The 12,325-nt window shown below is 45.5% G+C and overlaps 1 protein-coding gene across 2 annotated transcripts in view; it reads right to left on the minus strand.

The window, feature by feature from the left end:
- Positions 1–2,581: 2,581 nt before the first annotated feature.
- LOC131885703 (phosphatidylinositol 4-kinase alpha-like) overlaps positions 2,582–12,325 on the minus strand; it is a 10,423-nt gene continuing 679 nt past the window's right edge. The window contains exons 2-16 of one of the 2 annotated variants that reach the window (XM_059233829.1): positions 11,577–11,759; positions 10,706–11,205; positions 10,454–10,631; positions 10,173–10,391; positions 9,904–10,011; positions 9,542–9,642; positions 8,227–9,479; positions 7,844–8,152; positions 7,364–7,768; positions 5,363–7,297; positions 4,860–5,136; positions 4,459–4,764; positions 3,855–4,101; positions 2,976–3,225; positions 2,582–2,907 (exon numbers count right to left, since the gene is read on the minus strand). In XM_059233829.1, coding sequence (XP_059089812.1) covers positions 2,772–2,907; positions 2,976–3,225; positions 3,855–4,101; positions 4,459–4,764; positions 4,860–5,136; positions 5,363–7,297; positions 7,364–7,768; positions 7,844–8,152; positions 8,227–9,479; positions 9,542–9,642; positions 9,904–10,011; positions 10,173–10,391; positions 10,454–10,631; positions 10,706–11,205; positions 11,577–11,759 — 6,407 coding nt within the window. In that variant the 3' untranslated portion in view covers positions 2,582–2,771. The remainder of the gene's footprint in view (positions 2,908–2,975; positions 3,226–3,854; positions 4,102–4,458; positions 4,765–4,859; positions 5,137–5,362; positions 7,298–7,363; positions 7,769–7,843; positions 8,153–8,226; positions 9,480–9,541; positions 9,643–9,903; positions 10,012–10,172; positions 10,392–10,453; positions 10,632–10,705; positions 11,206–11,576; positions 11,760–12,325) is intronic. The other variant, XM_059233830.1, reaches the window with a different exon arrangement.

Below are 12,325 nucleotides of genomic sequence, written 5' to 3' on the forward strand. Positions count from 1 at the left end.
GATCAACCTTATATTCAAGGATTAGCCAGATCAGCCAACTCCAATTCGTTGGTCGATCAAATAATATATATAAATAAAAGTCAAGTAAAATAAATAATCTTCTCGTCTTGAACTGCTGGGATTCCAATCCTGGTAGCGGTAAGGAAGTCCGCAAAAATAAAAAAAATAAAAACCAATTTACACCGACAATTGTCTGAAACCCATTTTATCAGTAAGCTCAATTAAAGACCTCGGAATAATAGTTGAAAACTAACGGTAAATTTGAATAACACATCCAATTGAAAGTGAACAAAGTATACGAAACTTGCGGCTGTATATATCGTGCTTTCAAATCTAGAGATGCATATACTATGAAAACTCTATACAAGTCTAATGTCCAACCGCATTTAGAATATGCTTCCCCAATCTGGGCGCCAATGAACGTAGGGAGGCTGAATAAGATTGAATAAGTACAAAGAAGTTTTACAAAATATATTGCAGGCATGAACCACTTAAGCTACTGGGAAAGACTTCAATCCTTAGAATCATATAGTATTCAGCGTAGGTACGAACGCTACCTAATCCTTTTTGTTTTTAAATGTCTCCATGCACTTTGTCCTGATCCGGGAATAAAAAGTTACGTCAGTGATCGAAGAGGCATCACGTGTGAAATCAGATTTAATTTCAACCCATCAGATAAAATGTTGGTGAAGACATTTGTACAAAACCGAGCACCAGCCCACCCTCTATAATCTGCTACCATGCTCACTTCGACGATTCAATTTACTAGATGATCCATTGTTTAATTTTAAGCGACATTTAGATCGGTTTTTTTTATCAACAATCCCGGACCAGCCTTTCGTTCAAGAGCGGCAAATTCGAACGTATTACGTGACCAAATATTTCATCAATTATGACTTACGGGGAACCCATTCCTTTGTATCGGTATAAAAACCCGAAAAACTCTGGAAGAAATGAAATCAGGTCCGAATGTCTCTTCAAACACGGACAGGCTTTTTCTTTATCAACCAAGCAATACATCAAGCCGGGTTTTCATGCCCGAAATGCAAGAGAAGATACGAGGACAAAATGATTCAATGCATAAATTAGGCTTGCCTTTTACTTCGTGCGCTATGACTGCAAAATTGGATATGATTACCTAGAGTGCCTATGTATATACATATAGTACATATATACGAGCAGATCGATCGGACTTGCCCGCTTCGTTGTTCTCCAAGCGTGAAAGTACCGAAGTCTCATCAAGGAGATGAAGTCGGCTTAAAGAGAGCTTTCCAGTTGCCGTTTTCTAGATTAGACACCACTATTTTTGATGATGAAGTTGTAAGCAGGTACTGAAAAAAGGTGCTGCCAGCATTAGGTTCCTATCTTAGACCATTTTTCAATTCCTTTGGTTCCAGTCTCAGATCCAAAGTTTTGTGATCAGATATGTCGTATGATGAAGAAGAGTGCGAACAAGAATGATTTTTTCATAATTGAGGGATGAGAATGTCAGACAAGAAGAATATGTCTTTCTGCCTGCTCTCCAGTCAATGCTGTTTCGCTCAACTTGATGCATGATTCAGAGTGTTGTGAGGACTCGATCAATATTCACGAGGGGCTGGCTCTATTTCCAAATTGAACCAAAAATATCGAGAGTTTCATGAAATGTTCGGGCAAATATGACATCATATTTCAACCACGAAAGGACCGTGGTTATAGTTGTGAATTATGAAGTTGAAAAGAAACATACGTTTTTGATCGTTTTCACATAATTACGGAAACATTTGGCAGGTACATTCATCTCAAAGAATAACCATCATCGAAACGAGATTGAGACAAAAAATCACGTTGATTTGAGTTCTGCTTCGCGTCAATCATTGTATTCTCTTCTGTGCACGAGTAAAATATAGTATATGATAATATGCGAGCTTAAGTCGTCAGAAAACGCCAATTGGAGCCTCTTCAAATGCATTTACTCTCTAAACTCATTTCAAAGTGTTTCGTCTCACCGATTTAGTTTGTTTGAAGTGACCAAAACTAGACAAAATTAACGGAAACTCCAATAATTAATTCTCCTTCAAGAGAAATTGGCGCTCAAATGGACGATCTCTATTGACTATATGGTTCTGTATTTGTTCTGTTGTGATAATACTTCATTCAAAACAACATTATTTGTTGGCAATTTTACCAACCACAGTTGAAGTTCGGCAGAATACACAATCCCTGACTAAATTCAGCACTCTAAACTCTTTTCTACGAGCTGAGCTGAATTACTATGTAGCTGAATAATATCAACGAATTTGTCCGATCTGAATTTGCCTGGCTCGATTCGTCTTGAAATTTTGTTCGTTTTCCGAGGAGCGGAACATTTTTTTGCCTCCAGGACTCTTTACCAATCTAAAAGGCTGGTCTTGAAAGAGCAACATCCGCCAAGGACTCCAGGGTCTTGTTCCTGAGATGAAACCGGATGGAGCTTCTTGGCCTTCGTGGAGGAAGATAAATCACCCCCTTCCCCCCTTTTCATTCCCGCTCAAGAGCAACGAAGTTACGAAACCCATTTGAAATGGAAAGCTTCAACTATGCAAGAATATCGAGAACGGGATCAGCATAATAGAGAATATATCTCCCATTTATTATTAACTTTGGAGGATTATAATTTAACGTCAGGGATGTGGGATGTGTGAGAGATAACATTTTTACATGCAAGGGAGTTGTGGAATGAGACTAGATATCTGATGAAATCGAGGTAAAACATTGGCACCCATGAGAGTAGTGCTAGTGGCTACTGTAAACTAATACGGGATCTGATTCTGGTGATATTGCAACATGTCGTATGCCCGGGTTCGAATGTTCAAGAAGGACTGCTTGACGACCTGGACCATGTAAGCCGAAGCGTCTAAATCTGACATGGTGGGTTGAAGTCGCCCCCTATAAGAAAAGAAGTAAAAGAAAAAGTGGAGGTCATGCTGATTCCAATCGGTGGTTCATGCCCTTACTTCAGTTGTTCTATGGTTTGGCCTCTAAAGCAGGGCAATTCCGTGTCGAGCATGAGTTGCACCAAATAGATGATTTCTCTTGAATAGGGCCGGATCGCCAAGTAGGCCTGAACGCAAGATTCCATGAAGGCCTTGAACTGGGGAGCCTCGATTCTGCCCCCCATGATGTCCACGAACTCTTGCGTGAGCTTCATATCGGGCTCGAAGGCCAGATTTCCCCCTGGGGAACTTTCAAACATGAAGCCAAAATCTGCAAAGAGCAAAAAGAGACGGGTTCGAATCATTTCAAATTTACGCAGCCGGCAACGGTTTCAGGTCTGGCTTTTGACTTCGAATTGGATATTGCTTCCAAATCACATGATCTCCATGTCTCTCATGACTAGTTTGCCCTTCATGTGGTCTTTTCATCGAAACAAGTGGTGGAACCGCTCCCAGACGAAAAAAGGTAGGTACATAGAGTATTGTCAGTGTGAGCAAATGGAACTTGAAGATTGTCGGTAAACAAGCTGTCAGAAGAGCCATGCCGATCTCATCGTGACTCGAGGGGTGTTCCAATTAGTGGGCTTGTTACCAAGTGGAACAACATGTTTGACAACGAGTCTCCTCCTCAACTCAAGTCAAGTTTTACGAGAACTCTTCATGAGTGCACACACCCTAGAGCCAAAAGAGAGGGAGGAGGATGCTTTGATTCATCTCAGCCGTGACTGTGTCTAATTTGAGAGGCCACACCATTTCGGCGATTGAACTTTTTCCGGCAGAGGTGACAGCCTTGTTGACATTTGAGCGACAAGAATCAAATCAATGCCCGGCGTTCCATTTCGAAATTGGTGTGGTTGACTATACATAGAGGGTGGAAACACACACATTGGGATGTATTACCGATATGGATCAGATGGCCTTCTTTATCAATCATAATGTTTCCGTTGTGACGATCCTTGATTTGAAGCAGGAACACGATAACTGAATAGGCCGCCATGGACGTAGTAAAGTTCTTTCGGGCCCGTTTGAAGCCTTGACTTGATTCCTCGCCAAACTCTTTCTTGAAATAGTCGAACAAGTCGGTGTTGGCTTTCCGACCGATCTGGTCCCGGGATTTGGCATCAGGAACGCATTCGATCACTCCACACTAAAAGCGTAAACATGCAGTAATAGGAATGATGAATGACTTTGCTACATTCTGTTTCCGTCCTAGAGCGTCTTTCGACAATTTTTGTCGCTCAATGCCTGTCGTCCTTTCCCGCTTTGATGCTCTAACCAATTGAACATGAAATCATCTGAGTAAAATGTGACCGCGACAGAGATTCTCATTTCGCACTCTGAGGGGAAAAAAAGAGTTTTATGATTGCTTCCCTTTCCCATTTCCGATTTGCACTGTGCAGCTGTGCACTCCTCTCATTCAGGAAGACTGCACTTTAATGGCTTCAACGGCAGAGAGCGATGTACTGCGAAATTCAAAAAATGAGGAAGGCTCCTCCGCTCTTACCCCGGGGCTAGTGGCCACGACCTTATATGGGAAAAGGTAGAGGTCAAGCCCGGCTTGTTTGAAGATGTATTTGCAGAGTTCGATGATTTGAAGCGCCAGCATGTCTTGGCGACAATCGTCGCCGACTTTAAAAATAGCCGCTTGCCAAGACGAATCCTCGGTAGAATCGATTTCACGCATGAGCTCCAAGTCCTCGATGGAAGATCCCTTTTGTTGTTGATCTTCCTCTCCACTTGTCTCTTTGACTTCCGTCTGACTGAAGACCAAGCCAACCTTCTCCAATCGGTTAATCCCCAATCTTCGGACCTAAAGCCAGTCCAAAGAAGACACATTCAATACATCAGTTGTCTGGGTAGAGTCTCTACATTGCGATGCATTCATGAATTCCAGGCCTTACTCACCTTGAACCTGGCCAGATATGGAGCTTTGGCCGCACTTTGCATGGGTTGTCCACTACTTTTGTCAATGTCCAAAACTAGAGAATCCGGATTAGAAGGCAGGTAACACCCATGACTGACCGAGATCTCTTGGAGGGCCTTAATACATGCAGCCTTGCGAGGATGGCCTTTCTCAAAGTCCTTGATCTTGCCCGAGACAGCGGTGATCTTGCGGAAGAACTCGAATTCTCGACGGTAAAAGCGCTGTGCCGTCCCACTCAAACCATCCACAATCGCGTCTCTGTAATACAGAGACACACACACATCCGTTGAAGGCTCATTTTGAACCGGTCAAAACCCCCGCGATGACATCGTCACACCCATGAACAATAATAACTAGTAGCCATTATATTGAATTGTGATTTTGGAGTCTAATTAATGTCGTTCGTGGTCACATTGCTTGCCACGCAATGAGATTACGTAGCCCTTCATTTGATCTATCCATATGAAACGAAGACCAAGATTACCTGAGGGGGAGCAGTTTGTCGTACATCACGGGGTCTTTCAACTCGCCATCTTCATCTTTGTACATGTTTGTTTGGATGTTCCAAATAAGTTGGTGCGCCACAAGATTGGATTCCTTGCTGATCTTTTTGATGAACTCCTTGACGAATCCCAAATCGTCATAACGAGTCGCTTGGACTAATTGAGGGATGTAAAACAGCACGGCTTCCGCAGGATACGAGTGTAAAACGCGCACCGCGTATTGAGCCGTCAACGGGTGCGTAGGAAGTGTGCGCGGACAAAGCAAAGACAAAGCTCGTACTGGAGACGCCGTGGCCCAAGTCAAAACGTGCGGCAATTCGGGGGCATCATTTTCCAAAGCCTCCTTGGTCAGGAAGTAATCCAAGGCTTTGGGAATGAACGAGCACTCCTCGGGGTTGGATCGAACCATTTTGGTGACTTCCTTCTCTATGATATCTGAGAAATTCAAGCGCTGCGGCAAGAACACGGCCAAGGCGGGCGAAACATCCCAAGCATTCCGGGCGTACTCTTTCATTGATTTGGGGGGTAATCGAAGTCGAATCTCGTCCAAAAACTTCATGGCGTCCTCGAACTGTTTCCCGATGTTGCCCTGGGTGCCGTTGTCTCTATTTCCGAGCAATTGGACTAACGTCACGCGCGTCTCCAAAGGATTCTCGTGGACAGTCAGCCTTTCGATTTCCACGGAAAGCAAGGCCAAGATCAGCCATCTTTTCTTGGTGTAGTCCTTGACGAGAGTATCATTGATAGCCGGTCGGTTCTGTCTGGACGCAGATCGTTTGTTCAGGGTATTGTTGCCACTGGAAGCCGTGATCCACCCTCCCGCTACACTTGGCGTTTTCTGATATTCACTGGTCAAGCTTCGGACATCAGCGGCAATCAAGGCTTCCATAGGCCCGTCCACAGTTGTTAGGTCAAAGTCGCCAATGGCGTTCTGACGGATATGCTTGCGGTCTTGGTGCATGGTGGCCCAAAATCGGAGTAGGGTTTGAATATCCTCGGACAATGACATGTCCGATTGCGTGGGGAAGGTCTTTTCCGAGCAAAAGTAGTCCAAACTCGCGCTATAAATGCGTTGGCGGAGCACGTTTTTGGCGATGGATCGGGGGAGAACATCGCCTTGCAAGAGACTCATGCCGCAACTCAACAGCCTGAAACGGGTCCCTGCTGCCGCAATATGACGGCTCATGACCATTTTCTCTTTCCCAACTGAAATGTCCAAGGTCCTTTGAAGCATGTGAGTGAACATGATGATTTGCTCCTGGCTGCAATACTTGGCCACTTCGATCCGCTCCTGGATGAAACGGATCCAAATGTCGTGAGGCTCAATATCCGGATTGCTAGGCTGCAGATTGGTCTTCATGTCCTCGTCCGGAGCCAAAGGGGAATATCTCAAAACATCCGCTTGGAACAGACCGAATCGAGCCGTTTGAGACGAGTGCCACGCAAAGATCATCTCTTGAATGAACTTCATCTCGATATCGGGTCGAGCCGACAGGAGCCAATTCCAACATTCCACCACCACTTTCATGGTAGCCGCGTGGAACAGCTTCAATGGGGCACGAGTCAACGAGAACATGAGCTTCTCGTCAATGGCCGGTTTCAGGAGGATCAATGATGAGGTGATCTTCCACAGAGTGTCGTGAAACTTTTTAAATGTCAATATCTTGGGCGTTTCCACTCGTTTTCTGGGGGTGAGGATGCGCTTGGTCATCAAGGCGGCCTCGTCGTCCTCCTCGGGCATGAGTCGGATCTTCTCACTCGCCCGATCTAAATCCTGACAAAAACTCATGAGAACCTGTTGACGTCGGGTCGAATCATCGCATAAACTCAGCATGGCCGACACAGTACTCATGTGCGACTGACGATTGCTCATACTGATCATGAATCGGGATGAGTCGCTCTTGGCCGAAATGGGTCTGTAAGGAAAATTCGATCAGAAAAAAAAAAAAACTAGGCATAGAGGGAGCAGTTTTGGAAACTACCTAATAACGCTGCCCAAGTTGACGAGTCCGAGTCCGTCCTGGTTGTCGTTGGAGAAGTTCTGCATGCACTCAGTGGCCAAGGACACGCCAGCGTGGTTGGAATAGGATTCTTTGGTGATTTCGTTGATGTACTCCTGAAGATGGGACAGGACTGTATCCGGAGCCCATTCCACGGAGGTCTTGATGAACTGTCGACTTCTTTGGCGAAATTCTCGCAAGATCTCTCCGCGCTCGTTGGCCGTGTCCAAGAGGAACACTTTGCGTTCCATCTTGCCAATCTTGACCTCTTGAATGTCCTCATGTGAGACCGTGAGTGACAACTGGTGCAAGGCATTCAACATTCCATACAATACAGACTTGCTCCAGAGTAGATACGGAAACTTGTCCACCAGTTTGGAGAGAAACCTGAGAAAAAAAAACAAAAGCAGTGAAATACGGATACGATGAATTCGCATCAAAGCTTGGCTTGAAGTCGCTTACTGATCGGCAAATTTCCGGATGTTCTTATTGGGATTGTTGAACTCAATCAGGAGAATGACAGCGATGGCTTCTAGGTTGCGATCTCTTTCCTTATTCTTGGGCTTCTCCGCTATCACGGGTAAAAAGTGCTCGCGGAACAAGGAATTCACTATGACGAGGATGCAATCGTAAATCATGGTTTTATCCACTTGAATGGCTCGATCCTCGAGGTAATCAAACAGCTTGTTAATGGTCTCGATGTCTGCACACATGGAAATCCGAAGCTTCTCCAGATTGTACACCGACATCAAGTAGATTACAATCGGAAATCTAGCTCCCACCCAAAAAGAATACGAGGTGAACAAAATATGCAATATGTGAGGGATCATTCTTTGTTGTCTTACGTGTATCCTTGAATGAGACGCTGGACTGTGCTGTCGTGACCAAGAACGGCAATCAAATGGGTTTTCAGCTCTTGAAGCTCAGAGGTCTTGACCACATCCTTGGAGATGGCCTGAGTGTGGGTCAATTGACGGATTTCCGACCGCTCTCCACTCGCAAAAGTGAGCTTGGGCGCCTTCAACGCAATCTCCTTCACCCCATCATACCAATCTTGGGGCCAGACACCGTCTTCTTCCTTGGTGAAGCCAAAAACCACGGCGTACAGCCAGAAGTCGCTGAAGAGCTTCTTGGTGCGATAATTTGGATTTTGCAAGTCATCCGCCGGCATCTTCCGCAATAGGACCGCGATGACGGGAATGAGAACGCCCAGATTGCCCTTGCTCTTGGTGCGATTGGCCGACTCCTGGTCGGCCGTGAGCTTCTTCTTCACTTCCAGGCCGATGTTCACGTACATCTCCATGAGTTTCTGGAGGAAATCCGTCATGAGCTCCACATCCGGGTGGATGTTGGCCGCGATATTGGCTAGGGCGTTGATCACCGCTCCCGAGCACAATTGGTATTTGTTCTTGCGCTCGTTCGCTTGTCTCACCCCGCTGATCATTTGGGACGCATCTCGAATAATCTCCTTGAACTTGAGCATGATCTCACGATAGATGTCGTCCATCTTGGTGCGCGAGATCACGATACAGCCCATTTGATCGATGAGCAAGGAGTCATAATGATGATCGGAGCCGGAGTTTGAATCAAACCATTGCAACAGGAATTTGAGCACGGATTTGGTGTTTTCTTCCGAGTCGCGTAAGGTCACGGCGATATGACCCAAAGCTAGGATCGAGTTCTTACTGCTGATGAACCACTCTTTATCACACACATGATCGGGTTGGAACAACCGTGTGGTTATGGCACTCACTAGAGCCGGAATGCAATTGGGGTCGATGTCCATTTGAGAGATGAGGCCCTTGCACAGGTTCTCAATGGCGCAATCCCGCAACTTCTCGAACGCGATTCGCGTGGCATCCGCACGAGATTTGGGCATTTGCATAGATTGCGCACTCTCCGATTGGGTCACTACCAGACTTGGGACTTTCTTCCCAGGGGCCGCTTTTGAGCCTCCGGGATTATTCCTTGAACTCGGATGGTGATAATGACGACTCAGTCGGATGAGTAGCTTGGATGGATTGGCCAAGAACTCGCGCAAGCAATCACTACTCTGTTTAGCCAACATCGGGAACTTCTCGGCCAGTTTCCCCAAACCCTGTAATCAGATCGACAATTGTTCTGTTGCTTGAATAAGTTGGTTCATATTTCTTTTCTCACCTCGATGCAGACCATGATCAACGGAAGATGAGCCAGGATCAATTTGTGATTACTCGAGGTGTTGATTTTGTCCGTCAGTTTCGTGACCAGATTATCAGCTCCTGCAAAGAGTCCCACCAAAAATGGATAAATGATCGAGAGCGGACGTTGCAATGAAATTGGATGCACGCTTTCACAAGGTTAATAAAAGACACCCCACAATCGACATCACGGGGAAATTGGGCGGACAACCATTGGGTTAGCATTTTAAATCCGATGCAACCGTCATCGTAGCTGAGGTTGTGGTCACAAAATTGCCAGTGTTGTTGTTGTTGTTGTTGTTGTTGTTAATCTTCGACAACTGAGAAGTCATCTTTCTTTACCCGAGCCAGGCACTGTGGGCCTCTCAATCAGTAGGTAGGACACCATGAACGAATAAATGAAGGCCGTGTCTCTGAGCTCTGACTCTAACATCACATAACAACCATGAGCTGGAGAAACAGAAATGGTTATGGGGGTTGGCGATTCTCAAGAGTGCATCTAGTAAAGCGAGTGACAATTAGAAGTGCGCAATACACATCACCAATTTTTGAGTTGTGCTCAACATGACGAGAGGTGAGTGAGTCAAGACATATGTGCCACTATGACCTACCCAGTTCATCACGAGTAGCCCAGATGAGGATGTCCACACAGACCGCATTCACTTGTACGTTCAACTTGAATCGGTTCACGTGAGGAATGGCTCGGGTTTCTTGCTGCTCGTCTTCTCGTTCCGAGGCTTCATGATCCCGGGATTGGAGCTCATTCTGACCCGAGAGAAACAGGGCCTTGGTGAAGGCTTGAATCTCTTTGACAAAGGCCTGGGGTAAATCTGCAAAGATGGGACGAGTTTCATCGCCTGTTAGATTCAGTTTCTACAGCCAGAATGCATACCTTTGCTACTCTGAATCAGTTCTCTGAGCATGGACACGAGGACCAGGTTCGTTGTCTCACTAAAAGTCTTGTACGGAAACGTCTTCAAAGTCCCCGCCATGTACACGTCCAACGAAATGACATTCAGGAAGTCCAGTGTCTCTTTGGTCAACGTTCGGCACACTTCACGGAAAATGTCCTTAAAGAGTTGTTATCGAAGCATTGTTATGTTTATCATCGTACAAGCATTCCGGTAGTGTGAAGTATATTTACCTGCACTTGCTCCACAGAAAAGGTCACCTTGTTCGACTCAGTCCAATACTCTTGAACCGTGTGCGTGAGTGGTGCCTGCAGTTGGTTGAAGGAAGATCCGGGTTTATGGAAGAAATACGTGGTTGGATCGTACGGCACCACGGACTGTTGGCTTTGGAAGGCGACTTTCTTGCGATCCGCACTCTGCATCTGGCTCTGATGAACCATCAAGTCCGTGCGCAACGACGGTCGGAAGCTCAAGTCCACCACATTGTCAGCTCCTTGATCAAACGGGTTGTGGGAGCTTATCTGGAACGTGTTGGACAAGGATCGCGGGATGATCGAGCGGAAATTCGAGAAGGTCTTCCAACGGTGCTGAGGCAGACCACCACATCGGGGAAGCGTGGGTTGCTTCTTCGGAGGGTACAATTGGGTCGTGAGGAAGTCGTGACCATAACTGAATCGACCGACGGCGCGACACAAGCCAAATAGTAGCGGGACCGTGGATTGACACAATTGCACTGGAAGTCACAAGGGTTGGGAAAATTGATTGAGGCTTTTTTTACAAAGAATCTGGGATTTGACCAGTTTTCTATCTTTGGACAAAGATGGCCGTTGAACGCCAAGCTTCGGTTTCGAGCAAAACACTTCAATATCTCAATATCTGGGTTTACACTGACGGTTTCCGAATTTTCCAACTCTTTCAATTTCATTCTTTCTCATCGACACAAATTCGGCCAAGCTCTAGATAATTCGTAAACATGTGTCAATAAAGATGTTATTACGCCATTTTTGACGCAGGTAAACATTTGCAGAGTGGTAAAAGTCATTTTCACGAAACATAATAACTCATTTGACATGGGCATGATGGTCAACACGCTCCAGTACTCACGCCGAGTGTTGTGGGCCAAGGGTTTGTCGGAGGCTGATCGGGCTTCGGCCAACTGCCCGCACAACTCCAGGAACAACTCGGTCTGGGCTTGGAAGATGTCGGCCTGATACAGCGGGCAAAGCACGGCCACGTCGCTCAACATCGTGTTAAAAGCAAAACAGAAGCTCTCACTGGCCGGGATTTCTGTAATAAAACAAAGGTAGTCAAAGACGTTGGCTCCATCTTAATCCAGCCTGGGTGAAGTATGGGTCACCTCCGGTATTGATTACATGAAAGTGTTTGAGTGGTTACGGACAGGCTTAATATTATATGAGAATCAAACGGTCAATGGGCTTTATATATATATAATGTATATACGGAATGATTAATAAGAAAAGCTTCCGTGATTGACATTTTCATCGTTTGTAAGTGCCCGACCAAGACGTTTCTATTAAACTCCGGGAATGTTGTCGACCCATTTGGGCTTGTGAAGTCAATCCTCAAGTCGACCGTCATCAGCTATGAAGAAATGCTTCGCGGTGATTGTGTATCAGGCCAGGGCCTAACATCCTACTAACATATGAATCTTCCTATCGAAGATTCGTAATGAGAATTGTCTTTTTCGAGGACTACTTCAGCTTTTCTGGAACTTTCTTGAAGATGACTTACGAATTCTTTTTTATAAGTCAAATTAATGCAAAATAAACTGGATTGATGCTTAGATTTGAGTATATAGATCGCGACTGGCACTGGCATTTTTTCATCAACCC

Source organism: Tigriopus californicus, chromosome 8, assembly GCF_007210705.1.
Source record: "Tigriopus californicus strain San Diego chromosome 8, Tcal_SD_v2.1, whole genome shotgun sequence".
Lineage (NCBI taxonomy): Eukaryota > Metazoa > Arthropoda > Copepoda > Harpacticoida > Harpacticidae > Tigriopus > Tigriopus californicus.